Genomic DNA, 23,858 nt, shown 5'->3' on the forward strand with positions numbered 1-23,858 from the left:
GTTCGTGCATTTCATATCCGACGTCTGGTGCTATATAATCTATGAACATTTAATTTTTGTGTATATTTATTCTAACTTTTTGAACTTTAATTTCAAATGATTTGAGAAATTGTGTATATATACATGTATAACGTGATTATGTTTAACCTTACTGATATTTTAAAAAGGTGACTTATAGGTCCAATGGGCCGGGTGTAACTTTGACTATAAACTTTGTAATTGTATTATATTTATGTTCACAAGTCACTATAATAAACAAATTACTTACTTACTTACTTACTTACTGTACGTTTTTGCATGGCCAATAATAGCCGGAAGTCAAGGCTGGTTATCAGCCCTCGGGGCCAATATCGATATCAGCTCTCGAAATCCATATCAAGCCCCAGAGTTTAACTTCCGGTAACCTGTCAATCAAAGACTATTTTTAAGCAAGTTGAACACAATGAAAAGAAATTTAGAAAGTTAAAAAAGTGAGGTAGAAGATAACACTTTAAAGTCGTTAAATATTTGCAATTCTTAGAATTAATATATTTATTGTTGATTTATTTCTGAAACTTTTCACAAAACGTTGTTAACCTACTGTGATAAGAACTGTTTTTTAACTCAACAGCACAATGATACATTTATTTATTGTTTTCGTTAAATATCTTTTTGATTTTTGATGAAATATCAAACGTAATTTGGTGTAAGCTATTTGTTTTCTCCTGCTTGAAAATATGTGATAAATAGATTATAACATGTCATTTTCCATATGGTCCATGGTATCACCCCACGACCCATATCAAGCCCTCGGGCTAAAGCCCTCTGGCTTGATGTGGGAGTCTAGGGCTGATTGTGATATTTATTGTTTTCGTTAAATATCCTTTTGATTTTTGATGAAATATCAAACATAATTTGGTGTAAGCTATTTGTTTATTCCTGCTTGAAAATATGTGATAAATAGATTATTACATGTCATTTTCCATATGGCCCTGGTATCAGCCCTCGACTGCTTGATATGGGAGTCTAGGGCTGATACCAGGGCCATATGGAAAATGCCATGTAATAATCTATGCTTGATATATATCAAGCCAGAGGGCTTTAACCCGAGGGCTTGATATGGGTCGTGGGCTGATACCATGGACCATATGGAAAATGACATGTAATAATCTATTTATCACATATTTTCAAGCAGGAATAAACAAATAGCTTACACCAAATTATGTTTGATATTTTATTAAAAATCAAAAAGATATTTTAACGAAAAAAAAAATAAATGTATCACTGTGAGTTTTAAAAAAAAAGTGAGTATCACAGTATGTTAACAACATATTGTGAAAAGTTTCAGAAATAATTAACAATAAATATGTTAATTCTAAGAATTGCAAATATTAAACGACTTTTAAAGTGTTACATTACAAATGTTAAAAAATCCGTAGGAAGAATCCTATATCGCTACTCATTCCAGTGTGGCGTCATATATTTTCTAAATTCTTCATGACGTCAAAATTTTACGGGAACTTTTGTGATTTTCACTGTTGATTTCTACTTTTTTTTCTTCTACAGCACATTTGCAACTTTCTAAATTTCTTTTCATTGTTTTCAACTTGTTTACAAATAGCCGTTGATTGACAGGTTATCGAAAGTTGAACTCGGAGGCTCGATATGGATTACGAGGGCTGATATAGATATCGGCCCCGAGGGCTGATAACCAACCTTGACTTCCGGCTATTATTGGCCATGCAAACACGAACATATCAGTACAAAATATGTGATAAAAAAGAAAATTCTTTGGTCAATCAAAATTCTTCGCCGAGGACATTTATCGGTATTATTAGAATTATTTACACATATTCTGCATTCAATGCAATGTATCGTATGCCCACCAGACTAAACTTATTATTTAATGAAATTATCAAGTATTTCGCCTAAAGTAGTATTTGAGTCTTCATTGCAAATTTTTTGTTCGTTAATCATGTACAAATTTTTGGAGACTTATATAATAATCTGTTTTATATATTACTTTGATTCCTGTTTTTATAATCTCTTTCACTGACGGATGTGGTATCGAGACGGATAACTGATTATATGCTTTGAACATTAACTTAGATGGATTTTTTTGTTAAGTGTATAATGTAGACTCTTTTAGGTTGCATTCTTGTAAATATTGACAATGCAATTTCCCATAGGAACTTCTTTTACGTCTAATACTTTACCACTTTAACTATGCTGTTTTGAAAAAAGTCTTATCCTAGAATTGAAAGTTCATATGCACTACAATTTGTTTCAAACTTTTCAGAGTTTAAACTAACAATAATTTTCCTAACTACCTCTACCTCGAATGAAGGGTTATCACAGATTTCAATGTAAACAATATGCACATGATATTTACTGGTAACATTCCAAAGTTATGTCTCTATGAGATGGAACACAGAGAGCTGGAAAACAACTGTATTAACAAAATGCAACCTTTAAGGTTCATATTCCAGTAGAATTTGACAAAATGTTATCCAGCACTGTACATCTTGTTGTGAACACTATTTCTAGATGTTTTATTTTATATAGTCTGGGTTGTGTTAAAAATATCTTAATAATCATATTCTTAAAAAAATGGGAAATGATTGAAAATTGCTGTTCGTATATTATTTTCACGCCATGTTGTAACAAAGTTAACTAATAAATCCCGTTTAATCATTTGCTGTCTCGAAATAACACTATTTATGAACCGAGTTTTTTCTTTCTTTCTTTTTGATATAGTTATTATAAAAACAAATACTAGTACTCAAAGTTCTATCGCTATCATGTAGACTTACTGGTGTTTTATTTCTTTTTTTTAAGAAAAGCTGAAGAAAAAGACTCTTTTTCTACAAAGGAATATTGTTTGATCAAAATGCATCGACTGCGATATTTATCGGTGTCCAATAAGAATCTTTTACTGGGAACTGGTCACTTTAATGGTAACTAGACTTTACAGCTGACTATGCGGTATGGTTTTTTCTCTTTGTTAAAGCTATAAAGTGACCTTGTATGCCTTGTCTGTTCATTCATTTCTGTGTTATTAGGTCTCTTGTAGAGAGTTGTTTCATTGGCAATCATACCACATCTTCTTTTATATAGATACAGATATTTAGGTTAGATTCTTGAAGATTTTATCTTAATCGTGTAGTCTTGGTAGTAATAACTGAAGTAAACGTTAATTTACCGAACATAGTTTAATGAAGTGTTGGTCGAGAGTGGAATTTTAAATACAATAAACACAAGACTTTGGTGAATGGGTTGCATCACTTTTACAGCCTTCTTCAGATCGCATTCTTCCAGGTTAAATAAACTAAACATAAAAATCTAGGAGTAATGATCGTTAGAGTTGCCCCAAACCAGGAATGGAGAAAAGCAAAAACGTGGTGGGACACTTAAAATAAAAAAGGTTCTGAAAAAGACGTAAAATATTTCAACTGGACTAATGCAACAATATGCATATTTACTTTTCATTGTGGTGATTGATTTTAATAATTTTTGTATTTGTCCTTTCTTATTATTGTTATAAACAAAAATCAAAGGTTGTCGTCAGAAATATTAACAGATATTCTGCTATCGATGCGTATGCCCACCAGACTGAACTTGTAAATATAATGAAATTATCAAGTACGAGTCTGGATATTTACCCTAAATCAGTATTTTAGTAGCAGAAACTGTTTAGTCTTTATTGGAAATTGTTTTTCGTTAATTATTTACAAATCTTTGGAGACATAGTATGTATATCTCTTACTTTGTATGACTCCGGTTTTCATTATCAGTTTTACTGACGGATGTGGTATCGAGATGAATAACTGATTATATGGTTTGAACATGGTAAATTGCATATGGCTTTTATCGAAAAATGTAAAAATCGTTGATTTTTTTGTTAATTGCATGGTGTAGACTCTTTAAGGTTCAAATTCCAGTTGAATTTGACAATCTTGCCAAAATTTCAAAATTTGATGCAGCACTCTACATCTTGTTGTAAAGACTATTTCTATACAAAATAAAACAAAATTATTTGACATTTGTATTTTATATAGTCTGGGTTGTGTTGGAAAATATCTAAATAATCATATTCTAAAAAAATGAGAAATAATTGAAAATTGCTGTTCGTAAGCATTTGATGATAATATCAATATTATTTTCACGCCATGTTGTAACGAAGAAAACTAATAAATCCCGTTTAATCATTTGCTGTCTCGAAATAACACTATTAACGGATTTTTTTTCTTTCTTTTTGATCTTATCATTATAATTTTAAAAAAAACAAAAGTTCAATCGCTATCATGTATGATGCAAGTATATTGTAGACTTATTGATGCTTTTATTTCTTTCTTATTTTAAGATTTTTTAATAAATCTGAAGAAAAAAACCCTTTTTCCTCCAAAAGAATATATAATTCTTTGATCAAAATTCATTAACAGCCACAATTATCGGTGTGCAATAAAAATCTCTTTTCCGGGAATCAGTTACTTATGGGTTGTCAGGGCACTGTTATGATAACTAGACTTTAAAATTTACTATGCGGTATAGGCTTTTCTCATTGTTGAAGGCCGAGTGGTTACCAACATGTAAACCTATAAATTTCTGCGTCATTTGGTCTTTTGTGGAGAGTTGTCTAATTGGCAATCATACCATATCTTCTTTTATAAACTAGTATATAAAGATATTTCGGTCACATTCTTGAAGATTTTGTTTTAACCGTATAGTCTTGGTAGTAAAAACTAAATTAAACGTTAATTTCCAAAACATACAAATGGAGTTGTCGAGTCAGGAATCTTTAATACTATGAACACACAAGACTTTGATGGACGGGTTGCGTCCCTTTTTCAGTCTACTTCAGATCGCATTCTTCCATAGATTAAATATAGAAATCAAGGATTAATGGTCGTTAGATTCACTTAAGACCAGGAGTCGAGAAAAGTAAAATATGTTGGGTCACTTGAAGTAAAAAAGAGTCTGACATAGTCGTAAAATATTTCAACTGGACTAATGCAACAACATGAATATTTTCTTTTTATTATGGTGATTTTAATCATTATTTTGTGTGTATTTGACTTCATTTCTTGTCATTGTTTTAAATGATTTTTTGTTTGAATTGTAAACAGATATTCTACAATCGACGCGTCTTCCCACCAGACTAATTAATTTAATGAATTTATCAAGTATGAGTTTGGATATTTCGCCCGAAGTAGTATTTTAGTACCAGATACTGTTCAGTCTTTATCACAAAATATTTTATCGTTAATCAAATCTTTGGAGACATAATATATTTCTGATCTTATCTGGATTACAAAATTGTTTGGACAATTTAATGAATTATTGTAATAAATAGAAGTTAACATGAAAAAAACAAAGTGTATTTTTTTAATAACACAGGACGGATATCAAAGAAAAAAATCACATTTGATAGACAGCTTATTAATAATTAGAAAACGTATAATAATCTTCGTATTATATTTACTGTCTATGGCATATTTACAAGATGCTAGTAAGTTCAATCCATCATTAAAGCATTTAAAACATTTTTTTAAATTAATAATAGGTCACCGTACGGCATTCAACAATTATCAAATCCCATACCACAGGGTCAGCTATAAAAGGCCCTGTTAGTGAAATATATACATGGGGAAAAAGCAATACCTCTATAGTACATGGTGTATATACTAGTCGATAGTTTATTATAAAAACTTGTTCATTTATGCAGAAACCCTAATATTCTAAAATCATAATTACATTGTGTGTTCCTTATTGATACTGCATGTATATAGTTCTTGACATGTAAAAACCGACGACAATAAAGCTAAAGTCAAATCTAATTCCCATTTGTCAAAATTTGCATAAATATCATCAATTTGATATTATTCATTGTTCTTTGATAAATATTGTTGTTGGAAACGACTTTTATCTTGTTGGAAGTTTTACATAAATTTGTTAAAAAAAATCATTTATATATGTTTGCGAGGTTTTATCATACTTAAAAGTGTTTTTCCTAATGTGCAGACACTCATTCTCATTTAAATGTTTACCAGTGGAGAGGTTTATGCTTTTTAAACACCTTCCTCCGAGCAATATAGTTCACTCTTAACTTTTCAAATAAAGGAAAGCCCCTAGAGTGAAATAAATTCAGTGGAAATGGATACCAACGTTTTGATTAACTTTCAATGATGTTGCCGTACTAGGCTCCAAAATGTATCAGACGAGTCATTGCATAATAAATATTTAGTATCATATATGTCGTCTGAGTATGAATTCGAGTTTAGAATCTTACCTCGAGCATGAAGGTTGGCTTCGGTAAGAAGACTTTTGTGTTGATTGTTTAAAGTTGCTTTCCTGAATGGTATATCTACTGGCCTTGGTAGATCTCCGTCAGCTTTGAAATCTCGCGCTAAACTGTTTCCCGCCAAATTGAAAAAGACGTAGTCTGTGTCATATAGAATGACAATGTGTTTCCACGAATACTTCTCCAAAATCTTCTTTACCGACACTTGAAGGGAAAAAAGATAAAAGAAAATAGATTAACTATATGCGTTATGTATATGAATTAAATATGAATATGGCTGATGTTCAATGGTTGTCGTTTATTGATGTGGTTTATATTAAGTGTTTCTCTTTTTTTACCATGATAAGTTAAACTGTTGGTTTTCCTGTTTGAATGGTTTTACACTAGTCATTTTTGGGGCCCTTTATAGCTTGCTGTTCGGTGTGGACCAAGGCTCCATTTGAAGACCGTACTTTGACCCTTTATGGTTTACTTTTACAAATTATGAATTTGATAGAGAGTTGTCTCATTGACATTCATACCACATCATCTTAAATCTATTTACATGTATATAGGAATGCATTATATTAAGAACAAGGCAGATCAATGATGAATATATTTGATTGTGGGTTAATTAACGTTCAGTGGCAAATATGTCATGCATGTTTAGAACGAGTAATGAATTAATTATGCTAACAGTTGGACAATAAAATAGATTTTTTGCTTAGCTTGTTGTATTAAAGTCGCTCATGTTTGTTTCAATACTAAAATATTTACAAAATTCAAGTTGTGTTTTTCAAATAGGTTTGATGAAATTTTGAATACTTAATTAAAATAACTTTTGAAAAGTGTCCCCTGATGAAAATTCTATTTACATCACTGATCATCTTTTCCGATCGAGATGATTGTTTTAAAGGAGTGCAATTAACATGCACATGAGTAAACACATTATATGTTTTGTGATCTTCATTTTAGCTTTATGTTTATGAAATACCGTGATTCTAGATCCTTTAATTGTTTGACTTGGAATCCACGAGAATAAAATCCTGTTTTAACACAGTGTGAAACCCTGTGTCGTTATACAAAAACAATTAACTTTATGTCATGAACAAACTCGGAATAGATTAAAAAGTAACCCGAGTCTTTTAAATGGTATGGCGAGTGACACACTTCAAGGTTCTCACTCTGTATTGTGTACGAAGTTGTTACGTTCAAATTACAAAATATGTATCAAATATCATATACAAATTGATTAATATTCGATTGGATTTGTGTAAGTAATACTTCTTAAAGGAGCTCAGTCCACGTATATTCTCTTTGAAGACCATAACTGAGTTATACATGTGATACTTTGTTGATAAATTGGTTGTCATGACATGTAATATTATACCATATTTCATCGCCTATGTATATTATGTAAAAATAGAAATGTAAGAGTGCATAAATGCCATATGTACTTTGGGGTCTATACAATGGATACAGGCCCATAGTATTGTCAAATATAGCTCTTAAGGAGGGACTATTAATACAAACTGATGAAGCACGAATTACAATGACATTAATATTGATGTCTTGAAATAAAAAGAATTTCGATTTCAATCTTCTTTTTATCCAGAGGGGCTATGCATGGGTTCAACTTCCATATCAAGGTCAGCATGGCACATTTGGCTTTTTAAAATTTTTTACATGTTATTTGCGATTCTTTAAATGGATATTTGCGCCTCAAATTGTAAAACGTATTAAAATTTTTTGCTAATTTCTTTTTTAAATGTTATGTGAGGAAAGAAAAATAGTTTGTTTCATTGAAAACGAAAGAAAATTTTAAGATTGACACGAAGTGTGTTATTGTAAAGAAAGTGTTATTTAATACAACCGAACATCACATATAGCGCAAGAGTTATTTATCAGTGTTATGTCGTCACGAGTTGGATAGTTTTTAATATTTGTGATATTGAAATAGTTATTTATTAGACTAAATTGATCATAGACTCAGTCTTTATTGCAAAAGAATAGAAAATGCGATGACCTAATAAATTTGTTTCTGATAAAAATTCTCTTGGTTTTGATGCAACGCCGTCATCAACAATGTTATGTTGACACACAAATCTGTGAAACGTGAGAGAAATCAGAATTAACCGGATTGTATTTCACATATGAAATTACAGGTTTTTATTTCACATGTGAAATTATCGGTTTTATTTTCACTGAGAAATCGCGGTAGAACCGCGCCCTTCCCCAGTTTCTCAGCTTCAGACAAAAAGTTGATATTTTCTTGACATTGACCTAATATTGTATATTTTTTAGGATACAATAGTCAATAAAAATATATTTTCATCTTAAAAATATGAAGCGTTAATACACCCCTTTTTGTCCTTTTTCTTGTAATGTATTTTTTTCTGTAATAATAATTTTAGCGCAGGTGCATGTCAACATTTATGTGACCCAATAATCGTTCGATGAAAACCGTCAAATGAATGTTCTGTTGTTTTGCTCTTGTTTTCCAAGGGAACTCTGTTTCACTTATCCGATCGATGTTCCTTTTTAATCATTTTAAGTCTTGTCTACTTATAAAGAGTCAACTTGTTTTCTTTTAGGAATCAATTGCATAGTTATATGTGTGTATAATATAGCGCAATAATTGTGTAAATCCTTTTTTTTTCGTATACACAAATTGAATGTATGTAATTGATGTGTCATATGGTTTTCTCAGTAACTTATAGAAATGTCATTATTTTGTTCTGCTCTATTCAAAATATGAATGAGTATTAATTTATTTGAAGTACATACAATACGTTCAAAATTTATATTTTATATTTGCCCTCTCTCTTTTTTTTTTATCAAAATCCGGGTTTTTTTTTCTTTTTTTTTTCTCTCCGTTTAATATCAATTCAATTACTTTCGCGTTTTTCTGTATCATAAGTACATAAATATACTACAAATAACTTGTAGTTGCTGTTCACTGGTAATTCTTAATACTCTAAAATAAAAATCCATAAAAGACGACACAGCTAACTTCTTACAAAAATACAGGCAAAGCTTGAGGAGAAAATGAATAAATCAAGAATTTAAAATTGATACTGTAAGCTGGTAGAGCATTATTTAAGGATAAAAATATGCTAAAAGTATTGAGAGTACATGGACCTCCTTTTCGAGATATTTTAGATTTAAAATATTGCGAGAAAAGGCTGACTCGGACTTTTACCTTATGTTTGTATTTGTATTATTTGGTTCCCATAACAAAAGAAGGAAAATTAAGAATCTTCTAAAATTTTGGTAAGTGACTATTTAGTCTTCTATAAAAATAAAAAAAAATAAAAATGGGTGATGTGGGCCAAAATATTTTACCTTGTTTTGTATATAAAAACAACAAGGAGCCCGAAAATTTTACACGAATTCCTGAACCTCACCTGTATACATGTTTCCGGAATTTAAATTAAAACAAAATTTGCTGTTTGACGTTTAGGTTGTCTCAAGAAGAAAGCATGTCCTTAAGCGTAACGGTACATATGTGTTTGCAAAGTTCACATACACATGTAATGTTGTTGTCTCAAAGAAGACAAAAACAATAACATATGTCAAATTGAGGCGTACTTGATGTCAGCAACAAATATTTTTTTAATATTTTTTTTCAGTTATTGCTGTGATCGCTTTTGATAAAATGCGAATAGAACATATACGTATACAAAAAAAACAGTCTTCTTGTCATAATTAAGTTAAGTTTTTACTAAGAAATCTGTATTCAAACATTCGCAGAAAAACAGTCAAAATTGTAATAGAATTTTAGCGAAAAATTTCAAACTTCTAGTGAACATTTTAGCGCCGACATAACAGTTTATTTTCTGTATGTTGTACTGTCATGTACATGTGCGTTGTTATTTTTTTTTGCTTAACGAAATAAAACTGTAATGCTTTAAATACATGGATGCTTACTTGAGCATTGAAATTGTTTATATTTTGACGCTATATAATGGGTGATACTTTACAGCTAAAACGACTTAGTTATAAGTTTTTTTAATTTTTTACAGTGTTCTACGCCAATAAATTCGGATTACCTTTCATAAGTAAATAAGACTTTAATTTGCTAATGTAATTACCGGATTAAATTATCAATTAACACTATATTGATGAACTTTGACGCCAAACTTTAATAGCGCAAATTTGAAAAGCTATTTGTTCAATAATATCGGAAATCTTATAATCATTATTCTCGATATGAATTTTTAAAATAGGTTCTTTCATATACAATATAATACATAGACCATGTAGACGTGAATTAACCAATTAGTAGAAAACAAAGAAAGATTATTTTACAATTTTGTCTGAGAGAACTGTTTAGCTAAAGACCAAGATGTATGTGTCAACTTGGAGGAGAACGCAGAAAAAGAAGACAAAAGTTCAAGTCTTAAATGTGTATATCAAAAAATATAGCAAGAGGTGAAAATGTGTATTAAGACCTATTTTTGCAATAAAAGATCATAAGTTGAAAAATAACTTACCAGATAGTTTATCCAAATTATAGGACATTCGAGTGAAAGTTGTATACATGTCTTTCTGTTTCCGAATGACTAAATCACCAACTCCGCTTATCATAGGCATTTCTAAGTACTGGGCCAAGCGACCGGCCGCTTCTATTGTCTCCGAACATGCTGGTCCTATCACTGCCTTCACGTTTTCTATATAATAGAGTTCTGATAAATAACCAATCACTGTTTGTTTGGGACAGTTTCCTGTGTAGTTACGTACTATCACTTCGTATTTTACTCCGTACTCGGCTTCGGCTCGCTCAAATGCAATATCTAAAGCCGGCCCAACCCGACGCTGATCGAAAGGTTCCGGTGCGCTTGTCATTAACAAAACACCTATTTTGACTGTTGTAGTTTCTTCAGATTTTCGTACAAAAACGCTTAATAAAATTAAACTTAAAAAATATCTCATCGTGTAAACCGTCTACACTTTCCATGAATCAATGAACAGTCACTAACGTACTCTCTGGTTTATTTTCGTTGTATAACACAAATATCATATGAAACAACAAATTAATACCGAACATAAAAATATTAATTACAAAACTACGTATATCGATATTCACATTAATTGTTCTTGGTTTTGAAACACTGCTTTGATTGGAAAATAACGAGAAACCAGATGTCAATTACTGTCCAAATAATATTTTTCATAATGTCTTACCGTAAAATAATGGAAAAGTGTAATGAAATAGTAGATTGTCGTTTAATTTGTCACTAATTCTTGTCAACATAATTAATTTTTCCCATAGTCATGATAGTTGGTGCTCGCTCTGCTCCAAAAAAGTAATTTTATTTTTCACAGTGAATCTTTCAACTTAATGATCTGATCTGTGTTTCATTAAAGAGATCGATATTACGTATTATGTACAATTGAACAGATTACATGTACCTACAAAATTTCTGTAAATTACTTAAGATTAAATGCATTAATTCTTTTCTTTGAATTAAAGAAACAACTCGCTTTTTTCAAAATTTTGACAGATTATTTGTTGCAGATAAATGGTGTTTTTTTTAAATTACCTGGAAATAGAAATAATGTGATTTTTAAATTTTAATGCTACATGTATTTCAGCCTTTGTCTTTTATAATATTATACATATACAATGACTCTTAATTTATATGTATATTTTTTTTATATAGCAGATTTCTAGTGTCATTATTCGTATTAAATTATCACATTTGATAAAAACATTGATACTGACGAAAACAAGTATGTTCAACAAACACGAGTTTATAATATCCCTTTCATAACTATATTACCACCTTATATTATTAAAAAAAGTCAGACATCAAGCTCACATGTTTTGGTGTTGTGGGTTAAAACTATGTCAGAATATTTGTTTTATGTCATTCATGATTGGAGGTTCCAAAACTATTTTTTTATTTGATATAGACTTGCTATTTCCATGCAAAAAATGGCAATCTGTTTTCTTTCTTGTCTTATTTTACCATCTCCAGCCATGAATTGTCCAATACAATTTAGTTGTGATAACGACATAAATAGAAATCAACCCAGACAAAAATGGAAGTGTTTGAATCTAAATGAGAAAAACGACGGATGCCACACGTGGAGCAAGATCTGCTTACGATTTCAGAGCAACCGAGATCACCCCAAGTTTTTTGTGCTCAGTCTTTCGTTTTCTAAGTTGTGTTTTGTGTATTATTGGTTGTCTGTTTGTCTTTTATTATTTTTAGCCATGGGGTTTTCAGTTTATTTTAGATTTCTTAGTTTAAATGTCCCTCTGGTATCTTTCGCCCCTCTTTTAAATATGATGCATTTTGTTTATCGACAATTTTCAAATACTCAAGACGAGGAATGTGTATCCGTGACTTCTCAAAATAACATGCTTTCAAACTCGTGCTCTGTTTTGAGATACACGTTCGTGCTTACTTATGTGTTTTCTTAAAATAAAAATAATGTTTATGCTTCATTGTAAAATGAAATTTATTTTAGATTTTGAATTTCAGAAACCGTTCATACATTTTAAAAAATTAAGCCTCGCTCGAATTCTGTGTATTTTAATGTGTTTGCATACTCTCTCGGTATTGCTGCGAACTGATAGTTTTCATTGGCAACCCCATTATTCCAGTGCTTAGTTATTTATGACCTTCTGACGTCATGACTATCAACCCCAATTGTTACATGCATAGACAGTTGATTTGAAGTTTGCCCCCTTTTTTGACATATTCAAAACATAATCATTTTATCAAAGAACAGATCGAGGGCTCTATGGCGTTAAATGACAAATGACCCGAACGGTTAACCTTCGAAATGTGTCTTTTATAATTTGTTTATTATCTTTTTTCCCGCTTAAATTAATCCAATAAGGTTTTTTTTATACCTATCATTATTTTTAAATGAACTGAATTCAAATGTGCGACTCGTTACGTAATTATGATTGGTTCGACTTGAAATTACTTGCATAGCTGTATATCTGCAAACTCCATACAAAAAAAATGAAATCTATATTACTTATATAACGACAACGAGGTCAATTGTGTTAGTCGACATGACGTAATAACGAATAATTAAAGAATTAAAACTTTTACCGGTATATAACCAAATGAGGAAAATGGTGGTGATTCAACATGACTCCATTAAAGGATTTGTAATGTGAATAAACATTTCTTTTGTTTTCCAAATAGTCAATAATACCAACAATAACAAGTTTCAGGTCGAATCCGATACCGATACCAATAGTCCTGTTTACATATCTAGTATATTACTTAACTCAATCGGAACTACTCGGCCTTTCTGGTTGCTCGAAGAAATAACTGTACTGCATAGCGAGAATAGCCGACTAGTTACAATTGCCTTATGTACTTAACTACTAAAACTAAAATAACGAGTTCCGTTTTGTTAGCCGGCATGTCGTAAAAACAACGAGTCAAATAATTTCTTAAAACTTTTATATTGTCAAAATAGGACAAATTGAATGGTGGTGGATTTAAAATTACGCCATTCTAGGCCCTGTTGTTTTCCACTACCAATACACCAAAATGCCAAAATTACCTGTTACTTATAACCTGCATTCATCACAACTCGGGTGATTCCGTACCTTCAACTACAAGGGGAGTAGCGGATTCACCTTTGGATTGCTGATTGTTATTACCTTATGGGAAAACGGTTCTATGTATTCTGTCATGCGCAACAATACTAACCTTAAATATGCCAGTTTTCATTAAAAAAAACTGGATAAAACAGTTATGTGTAGTGTTAGTACTTCATTACTCTGTTTTAAAAATTGAAGCCAAATATTATCATGATCAACTTCTACCGAAACTTGTTTATGTCACCAGAGACATATACTGTGTATATTTTAACTGGTTAATATGGTGGAATATGTTATTTTGGCAAAAATGAATAGGTTTCTGAATCATATTTCTTTAAGGAATGACTGTAATATTATATTTCTGTATGTTAAGAAATAATTTAATTTATAGATGTGACGCGTCTTAATTCTGATTGGCTGAAAGTTTTTTATATACCAGGGGCCGGTAACAAGAAATTTTATTAAGAGAGGTCGTAAGTATTGAATTAAGGGGAATATAAGATAATTCTAAGATCGTTCAAAGAGTGTAAATCCAAGCTCCCTAAGGTTGTTCGTAGATCGCTCTTGTTTCTCCCTTAAGTTGCATCGTAATAGTTTTCAAGTTACGAGTTCTTAATAATTTTCGGGTGTCTCCTTTTTTTGGTTCCTCGCAAAGAAATTAGAACCACCTTAAATGAATCATAGAAACGTTTAAATGAACGATTTGAAAATGCGCAAAACAATCAACTATCCATTTTTAAAACCAACTAAAGGAAAACAAATCTGGCCGTAGACCACCATTATTCTTCCGACCCTTTTTTGATAAAAGTAAAATTGAATAAAAAAATTTGCACCGCTTCAAACATGAAACTATTTAACTGCTTATAGAACATTATTATTGTAATGAAAATATGTTTGTCACAGGACAATCCTTTTGCGGGCCCTATTATTCACCAGGCCAATGGTAGGATTTGAATCAAGTATAAATGACGAGTCTCAAATGAAGTAGGCTTATTTTACTATCCTACCGTTCATTTCGGTCAAATCACCAGTTTTATAATTTGTAATTTGGATGGAGAGTTGTCTCATTGGCACTCATACCACATCTTCTGATATTTTTTCACTTAAACAATATTTTTTTTCAAATTTTAAAAGACTTCTTACAAAAAATAAAATCAGAAAAATACTTCACTCCGAGGAAAATTCAAAACGGAATTTAAGTCCTTAACCAAATGGCAAAATCAAATGATTAAACACATCAAACGAAAAGACGACACTTGTCATATTCCTGACTTATTACAGACATTTTCAAAGTGTAAAAAAATGATGGATTGAACCTGGTTTAAAATGCTGTACCTCTCACGTGTATGACAGTCTTGTCAAATTCCATGATATTTATAACGATGCGTGAACAAAAAAGACACAATAGGCAAAAATGTAGAAAAAACAGGTATACAGCAAGGCAACACCCAACCCACTGAAAACTGAAGATGATTTTAGATGACTCGGAAGGGTAAGCCGTGAAATCCTGCTCCACGTGTGGCGCCCATCGTTTTGCTAATTATATTACAAAGTCGGTAAATAATTGGTCAACCAACTCCTGATGGCTTCCGTAAAATTTAAGAAGTGATGATTTAAACTTCACCAATTGGAACTCTTGGTTTTAAATTGAAAAGGGTCACTAATTGCTCCTCGCTTTGACGTTAAGCAAGTTATTGCGTCAATGCCGTTAAATGCGACAGAGCAATTTGATAAATATCTCTTCTATGAAAACGAACTAGTTCAGCTTTATGAAATTTATATCCATAGATTAGGCAGGTATAACTGTTTCCAAAAATATTAAAAATATTCTTTAAATTTTCATATTAGTTTCAAATAATGATACAAATATTACCAAAACGTCAAAAAAAATGCGTGTCAGACGTAACAAATTATTCGCAAAATAACTTTTGCGGGAATTTTTGTGGTCTAATAAAAAGTTTGAAATCCACGAAAATTCGCATGAATGATAAACGTTTAATATAATTTATGACGCCATTGCTGTTTTTTGTGTTGATCGAACGGTAAAAATTTCTTTTTCAAAAATGAATAATCCTCGCCATGGTCAGGTTTCTGAAAATGCCGGTAAGTTATCAAAATTGATCGCTTTTTAAAATATCAGATGATATAAAATTTTGTTTTTATAAATTATAATTCCTACAAATGTGCTTAGATAGACCATTTCAAATCCGAAATTTTACAGCACTCGCACCACAAATAAAAACGCATTGGCCTCGGGAAAATGTCTTGCAAAATTGTCCTATGTCGAGTTTCGCCGCTTTTTACAAAAATACTGTCAGTTTCAACGTCATATTATTAAATATTCAATTTGTAGCATATAAAACAGTGCTTTTTCGTAATTGTGCTTTCACCCTACAATACGATAACATACTTTTTGATAAGCTGTTAAGTTGAAATGACTTCGTTTTTTAACAAATCAAATGTCTTGCAAGTTTGTCCACTGAGCAATTTTCTTACGTTTTGAACGTTTTCGATTCGAGACGCTTTACATATATGTGTTTTCAAATTATTTCTAAAAGTTTGTTCTTTGTTTTGGTGTTAAACACCACATCATGTATAAGCGACATTTGTTGTATTTCATTGACCTGTCATCAAAGGTAGGGGAAGCCGGACATCAGGCGACCTTAAGTTAAAATAGTTGCAATAACTGTCGATTAGGATCGGAGTCGAACAAATCTCGCCACGAGCGTATCTTAAAATTATCATGCTTTTTATCACTTTATATGAACTCATTAGGCCAATCATCCTCCTAGGCCATCGAATTTGAAAGCAGTTGGTATTATCATATGATATATGAACGACATTTCATTGTATTTAAATAACAAGTACGGTTCGATTTTATGTTTTAAGATCAGAGGACAAAACAAAATAACCAAATTACAAATTTCGAAAATAGATAGAATCATAGAAACCACGATACGAACTGCAATATATAAAAGTAGTTATAATCAAATAGAAAATGAATAATTATCTAAAATGAAAAAAAATCAAAACATATGGTTATTTGTCAATAAATAGGTAAAATATTAATTACAGAACAAAAGAATTTCATATCCGAGACAGAGAAAATTAAATATTGTAAAGAGATAAAGAAACTAAAAAGAAAGAGCAAAAAAATGAAAGTTACAATATATAAAGAAAAATACAACACAAGCCGAATCAGAAGTCCGAAAAGTTCATTTGCTTGCGTATCTACCAGTAGCAAATATTCCATACATATTCAAGACTTTGAAGTATCCATATCGATCAAAAATTAGGTTGAAGTATTAACTTTTAAATGCAACTTGTTCTAATATAAACAAGTGAATGTACAGCTAAGAGTAGTCGGGACCACTCTTACAAAATATGTCAAGTGAAGCTATTGCGAAATGTTCTTGGTACACCCCTAAGTTGCTAAGTTTCTGACCAAAATTTAAGAATGATTTTGTGTTACCGGAATTAGTAAGAATGCTTTAAGGTAGACGTAAGAATCGTTTTTAAATCATACACTTTTTTCAAAACATTAAGGGCTGTCAATCATTCTAAGATAGGTCTGAGGTAGGGTCTTGTTACATTCTTAAATCTTAAGACGCCCTTTAGACGTTCGTACGACATCCGAATACTTCTTGTTACCGGCCCCAGATCACTAGATATAATTTTGCCGTGTGACGTGACGTCATCAACGGTTGTCATGATTTACTCAATCTAAATGGAATGTGATTGTACATATTATCAAAAGGAGTGACTCTAAACTTTTTTCTGAATATTCTGAATAACCTCAAAAATGTGGTGCACACTTTTAAAATTCTACTCCGGTTTATATTCAGTGTGCACCATATTATTCATGTTATTTCTTCATAGACAGAAAAGTATTGCAGTCAATCCTTAGATGACAACAAAAATGTATATAAATGAGACAGAAATTGTGAATATATTAGCGGTGATATAATTGGGTAGCAGTCAAACCCATTCTTCAGGAAGACTCATTGTAAAAATAGAGGTACAAGTAGCACAATTAATTTGAGTATGACCTTACTCTATTAAAAGACGTTATAAATAAGGACAAATGACGACAATACTCAAATTCCCTGTGTTTTGACCTTTGCACTAAAAGAAGGTAGTGCATGTGAACTTGTCATTATATTATATAGATATAAGAAGATGTGATATGAGTGCCAATGAGACAACTTGTAAAATAAAAACCTTATAGGTCAATATACGGTCTTCAACACGGAGCAATGGCTCATATATTTTTTTTATGAAAGTTAAAAGTAATAAAAGTGGTAAACAGTTGAGTGACCTGTAATGAGAATTGAATGAGATTTGTACAATACAATGTTTGCTATTAGTAAGTGATTGAAATACGTTCTATTTTTTATAGGCTTTGTTCCTTTGCTAACATCGACGAAGTTTTGGTATAATTGGATATCGGCAAATTGTCAACGTTTCTGAAGAAAAAAATCAGACAATACATTTGTTCCACTTTGAAATGTAATAATGCTTATGATGTGTTAATTAAATTCACGTCGTAGAAAATACTTTTGTGCAAAAAGTAATTTTCAATTTTCAAAATAAGAAGTATATTAAAAATTTAGAGTGGGAATTGGAAATGTGTCAAGGAGACAACAAACCGACCAATCACAGTTTTCAATCGTATACATAAAAGCAAGTTTGCTAAAAAAAAATCCAGATTTAAGATAAGAAAAAAAACAGGCTAGCTTTTTTCACCCTTTTGTTTATATTAAATCAAAAGGTAAAATTTTCATTTTTAGCCTTAGATTCGAAGCTTACAATAATACATAACAAGGGGGGCTAAAGATACCAGAGGACTGAGAGTCAAACTCATAGATTGAAAATAAACTGACAACGCCATGGCTAAAAATAAAAAGACAAACAGACAAATAATAGAAGACACAACCTAGAAAACTAAAGACTAAACAACAGGAACCCAATCAAAAACTGGGGGTAATCTCAGGTGCTCCGGAAGGGTAAACAGATCCTGCTCCACATGTGGCACTCTTCGTGTTGATTATGTTATTATTATCCGGTAAAACATGTAGGTCTAATTCGGTAGTTCACATTCGTGAAAAGGGAAGCGTATTGTAGTTACGACATAAGGAACATATCCGATATCATCTGTGATAACGGTCAACCAACTTGAATTCGTCCGTATAACTTACGAAGGAATGATTTCAACTTCACTATTTGGAACTCTTGGTTTAATAGCTTCGTTGTGAGTAGCAATCCTCTATCCAGTAAATCATGATAGGAAATACAAGCCCGGAAATATCGTATCAATTAGGAGATATATACTCCGTATACAGGCGGTGCTGAAATGTTGCTACATTTTTTTACATAGAAATGGGAAGTTCATAACTGGGAAGCAAGACATGCGTTTTTTCTATTTTGATAAAAGATACATGTACCAATTTGTTAAAATTCTTTTGAAGATTGAAACAATCTCCTGGTGGAAAAACGTTTCCAATCGATCACTTGCAAACTTATATCAACCGTATCGAACATTCATTTGGGTAATACAATATTTTAAATTAATATCTAATATATAATGGTTTCCGCATTTCTTTGTGAACAATTTTCTCTTGATATAAGAAAACATTCTCGTCACCTCAATGCATCATGAAGAAAAGAAACATTCACGCCTATTTAAGGAATCTAGAATCCAAGAAACAATTACTTCATTTTAAGAAATCTAGATAATAAGAAATATTTAATATCATTAAGTCGATACATCTCCCGGTGGACTGATTCATTGATGGAACACAATTATCGCCGAACCAGATTTGTATGCATTACTGATTTGTTCCAAAGACTTTGAACATGACATGCTTCCAAGGGCAGTGCCTAAATAACGTTTCCTAAAGACAGGAACATTGGAAGACTAGTTTATATTTTCATTGAAAATTAAGCATTGTATTGAGAAGGAAGTTGGTAAACTTCGAATTCAAGTCGTGAAAGATTTGTTACTGATGTAGTAAAGATCACATTTTGGAGTAGCGATCATCGGAGTAAAGATCATCGGGGCTACTATCATCGGAGTAACAATCATCGGAGTTACTATCATCGGATTAACGATCGTTTCAAAAGATGTCGTAAAATTGCCACTGAGACATGATCCGACAGAAACAAAGAGACAATGACTCACAAATCTGCATTTTGTTCATAATTTGGTACCAAGAAGTGACAGGGGATAATTCAATGAACAATAAATAATGATCTATAATACTTTTTTATTCTTAAAAAAAAATATTCAAATGAAAAGCTTGAAAGCAACTATAGTTTTTTAAATGTTTGCTCCACATACTGTGTGGTCAAGATAGTTCTCAGCATGACACCTTACAAGTCGTTTACAATAGCGGACATCCCTATCACGAATGACAATAATCAACGGAAATTAAAGAACGTAGGTGAAAGAAGTCTTACATCTATATTAAGAATGGAAGCAGAACAACCTATATTGAGAGTCACATGTACAGAAGACACAACTGGAATGATTCAGAGCCCTCTATCGGTGAACGTCATCTCGTTAGTGTAGCGATCGATAGTGAGTCGGAGTTGACAACTGGATTAGTTGGGTTACCGAAGACAAGATGTGAATCCACTAGCAAAAACAGGTCAAAAACAATTGTATTACGTATACTAATTTTCATACAGATTTTTTGCGGTTGCAAAATCCTTTAAATAAAAACCAAACATAGACATGTTTTCAGCTGGCTTTAGTACAATGCCGTCGTCTCATATATGAACTCATGGTACTCATATGTAAAATTTATATGCAGAATAAGTGACCATTCCCGGCTCGCTATTGAAACAGGAGGATATGAAAATATTTCACGCTCTCAAAAACTTTGTAATGAGTTGACAGAGTTCTTGATGATAAATTCCTTTTTTTTTTTTAAATATGTATAAAACATCATGATATGAGAATGTATTTAAGAAAGAATTCAAAAGTTCAATAAAAAAGATTTGACTGATTATCTAATGAAATACAATCTAAATCCAACTACATGGTCGTGCCAGCAATAGAAATATTAATAGGCTCAATTATTAAACTTTCTATGGACCTGAGGACATGGGTCACGTCTGGTCTTTTTATGTTTTGTGTTCGATGTTTTGTTTTATTATTGTTTGGGTGAATGTCTTGATCAGATTGTTATTATATGAAACTGTGATTGTTAGTCTGAAGTTGGAGCTCTAGCTGATAGGTGTAATTTGTGATTTATAAAAAAGATAAAGGTAGTGATATAACTTCTTCCACGTAACATTTCATTAATCGGGTCCTGATCGCGATCCACTTGACGTTTTAGTCAAGCCGACAGAGACAGTGAGTTTAAAAAATCTTTGAAAGGAAGAATGTAAATAGCAACATAAATGCAATACATGTATATATACACATTGTTGGAAATATACATTTTGCTACGAAATAGGAGATTCACGTTTCGTAAGGTTTCGAAAGCTCGTACAAAGTTCTAAGTTCTTTGTTTCCAATCAATCAAGGGCCCTTGGTGATATACTATAACACATTATATATTCTCACTCAATACACATAAACATATAAATGATTTATATGTTAATGAATATAAAAAATCAAAACAAATAAATATTATCACATAAAAATATGTTATTATACATAGAAAATGCCTGTCAGTGTGTACAAAGTTAGGAATATGACAGTTGTTAGAAAAACAGGATAGAAAACAAGAAAGATGGCGACGTGTTGTGGTCGTCCTCCGGACAGTGGTCAGAATTCCAATTATAATGACGATTCCATAAGTCCAACCTTTACAGAATTAGTGTCCGTAAGACTTAATAGCAATTTAGAAGGTAAAACAAACGGAACATTACAAAAAACTGATGCAATTGATGTATTGAACTCATCTCAATGTGACCAATGGTTCGAGTCCCAAAATGTAAACAATGACATTAGCCTGTCCATTTCGCAAGAGAATATTACATTCAGTCAAGACTCATACATTCCATCGCAGCAAACTATAATGTACTTAGATAAGGTTTTAGATGGCCTTCCCAGAGAAAAATACATTGACATGATTGTGCATACTTTAAAAGGCAACGAATCATTAGTAACATGGTACCGAAATATTCTGCTATCACGGGCGGGCGAGATAGACGGGTGCCCAAAAGGAAAACTTTGCAATAGAAAAACCACAAATAAATCTAGTAGCATACAAAAATACGCCAAGGATTGTTATATTCTACAAATGTTTACTGAAGGCGACGCTTCTGAGATTGACTCTGTTTTCAGTAGGTCGGTTAATTCAACAAGTGACAATTTGTTTAATGATACCATTTGTGAACAAAACCCCGTTAACCAGGTTGATATTAACAGTACATTGCAGTTGCTAATTGAAAGAGTAAATGGGTTAGAAAATATTTTAAAAAGTAAAGACGGGATTGAAAAGAAATTAAAAGCAAAAATTGAAAAACTTGAAAATGTTATCGACGACAACAAACGTCAATTTGAGTTACTAAAAGCTGAAATTACTCCAAAAATAGTGAAATTTGAATCGGAAATCAAGACCATGAGTTGGTTAGCATCTGACGTGGGCGAGTTCAATTTTATTGCACATAGTAGTAAAATGAAAGAAATCCAATCGGAAATCAAACAAAATCGTACTGCAATTACGTCTTTACAAAAAACATTCAGAAAAAATCAACCCGTAGTGAACCCCAAATTACTAGTAAATAAACAACCGTCAACAATAGGTACGAGTGAACACATGTCTACACCTATGCGTCCCGTTAATACAAATAAATCCACTGTGTCAAATGTGTCAATCGATTCATTGATTACAACCGAAATTGATCGTATGATGTATCCGATCGACCGCCAACAATCCGATCCTATAATACCTGGCTCTTACGACTCTGTAGATTTTCTTGAACATTGCGGTAAACGCCCAACAGAAATCATTGAAACGGAGAAAAATACTGATTTAATTACGCCATCGTGCGGAAAGGAAATTTCAATAGCAACGAACAATAACATGATAAAATGCGATTCATATAGAGACAAACTTTTAGAAGGCATAAACGAAAAACCTGACTGCGTAGTTACTAAATTGGCAAAACCATTAGAACCCGCTTTTCAAATTCCCGTACGTATAAATGGGAGTCATAATGTTCCCAAACCAGCAAATGAGAACTTTACCGGTGTAAGCCAAAAACGGACGTCCAGATTTTACATTACAAACATAGATCCTTCCTCGAGTAAGGAGGGCCTATTGAGTTATGCGAAACAACGTGGTGTTAATATTACGCACGTCATTCTATTCAAACCACGCAAAGGAAGAATTTCCGGTAGAATAAACGTTACGATGGAATCCAAAGCAATACTCCAAAACAGTGAGTTTTGGCCTAACAACATTATCTGTCGACCTTGTTAATTCAACAAGTGACAATTTGCATAATGATACCATTTGTGAACAAAACCCCGTTAACCAGGTTGATATTAACAGTACATTGCAGTTGCTAATTGAAAGAGTAAATGGGTTAGAAAATATTTTAAAAAGTAAAGGCGGGATTGAAAAGAAATTAAAAGCAAAAATTGAAAAACTTGAAAATGTTATCGACGACAACAAACGTCAATTTGAGTTACTAAAAGCTGAAATTACTCCAAAAATAGTGAAATTTGAATCGGAAATCAAGACCATGAGTTGGTTAGCATCTGACGTGGGCGAGTTCAATTTTATTGCACATAGTAGTAAAATGAAAGAAATCCAATCGGAAATCAAACAAAATCGTACTGCAATTACGTCTTTACAAAAAACATTCAGAAAAAATCAACCCGTAGTGAACCCCAAATTACTAGTAAATAAACAACCGTCAACAATAGGTACGAGTGAACACATGTCTACACCTATGCGTCCCGTTAATACGAATAAATCCACTGTGTCAAATGTGTCAATCGATTCATTGATTACAACCGAAATTGATCGTATGATGTATCCGATCGACCGCCAACAA

At 31.8% G+C, this 23,858-nt stretch overlaps 1 protein-coding gene across 1 annotated transcript in view; it reads right to left on the reverse strand.

Annotated features, from left to right (window-relative positions):
• LOC134721221 (atrial natriuretic peptide receptor 1-like) overlaps positions 1-11,491 on the reverse strand; it is a 47,497-nt gene extending 36,006 nt beyond the window's left edge. Inside the window, exons 1-2 of the mRNA XM_063584029.1 lie at positions 10,756-11,491; positions 6,269-6,484 (exon numbers count right to left, since the gene is read on the reverse strand). Coding sequence (XP_063440099.1) covers positions 6,269-6,484; positions 10,756-11,194 — 655 coding nt within the window. The 5' untranslated portion in view covers positions 11,195-11,491. The remainder of the gene's footprint in view (positions 1-6,268; positions 6,485-10,755) is intronic.
• Between the last annotated feature and the right edge of the window lie 12,367 nt (positions 11,492-23,858).

This window comes from Mytilus trossulus, chromosome 6 (assembly GCF_036588685.1).
Source record: "Mytilus trossulus isolate FHL-02 chromosome 6, PNRI_Mtr1.1.1.hap1, whole genome shotgun sequence".
Classification (NCBI taxonomy): Eukaryota; Metazoa; Mollusca; class Bivalvia; order Mytilida; family Mytilidae; genus Mytilus; species Mytilus trossulus.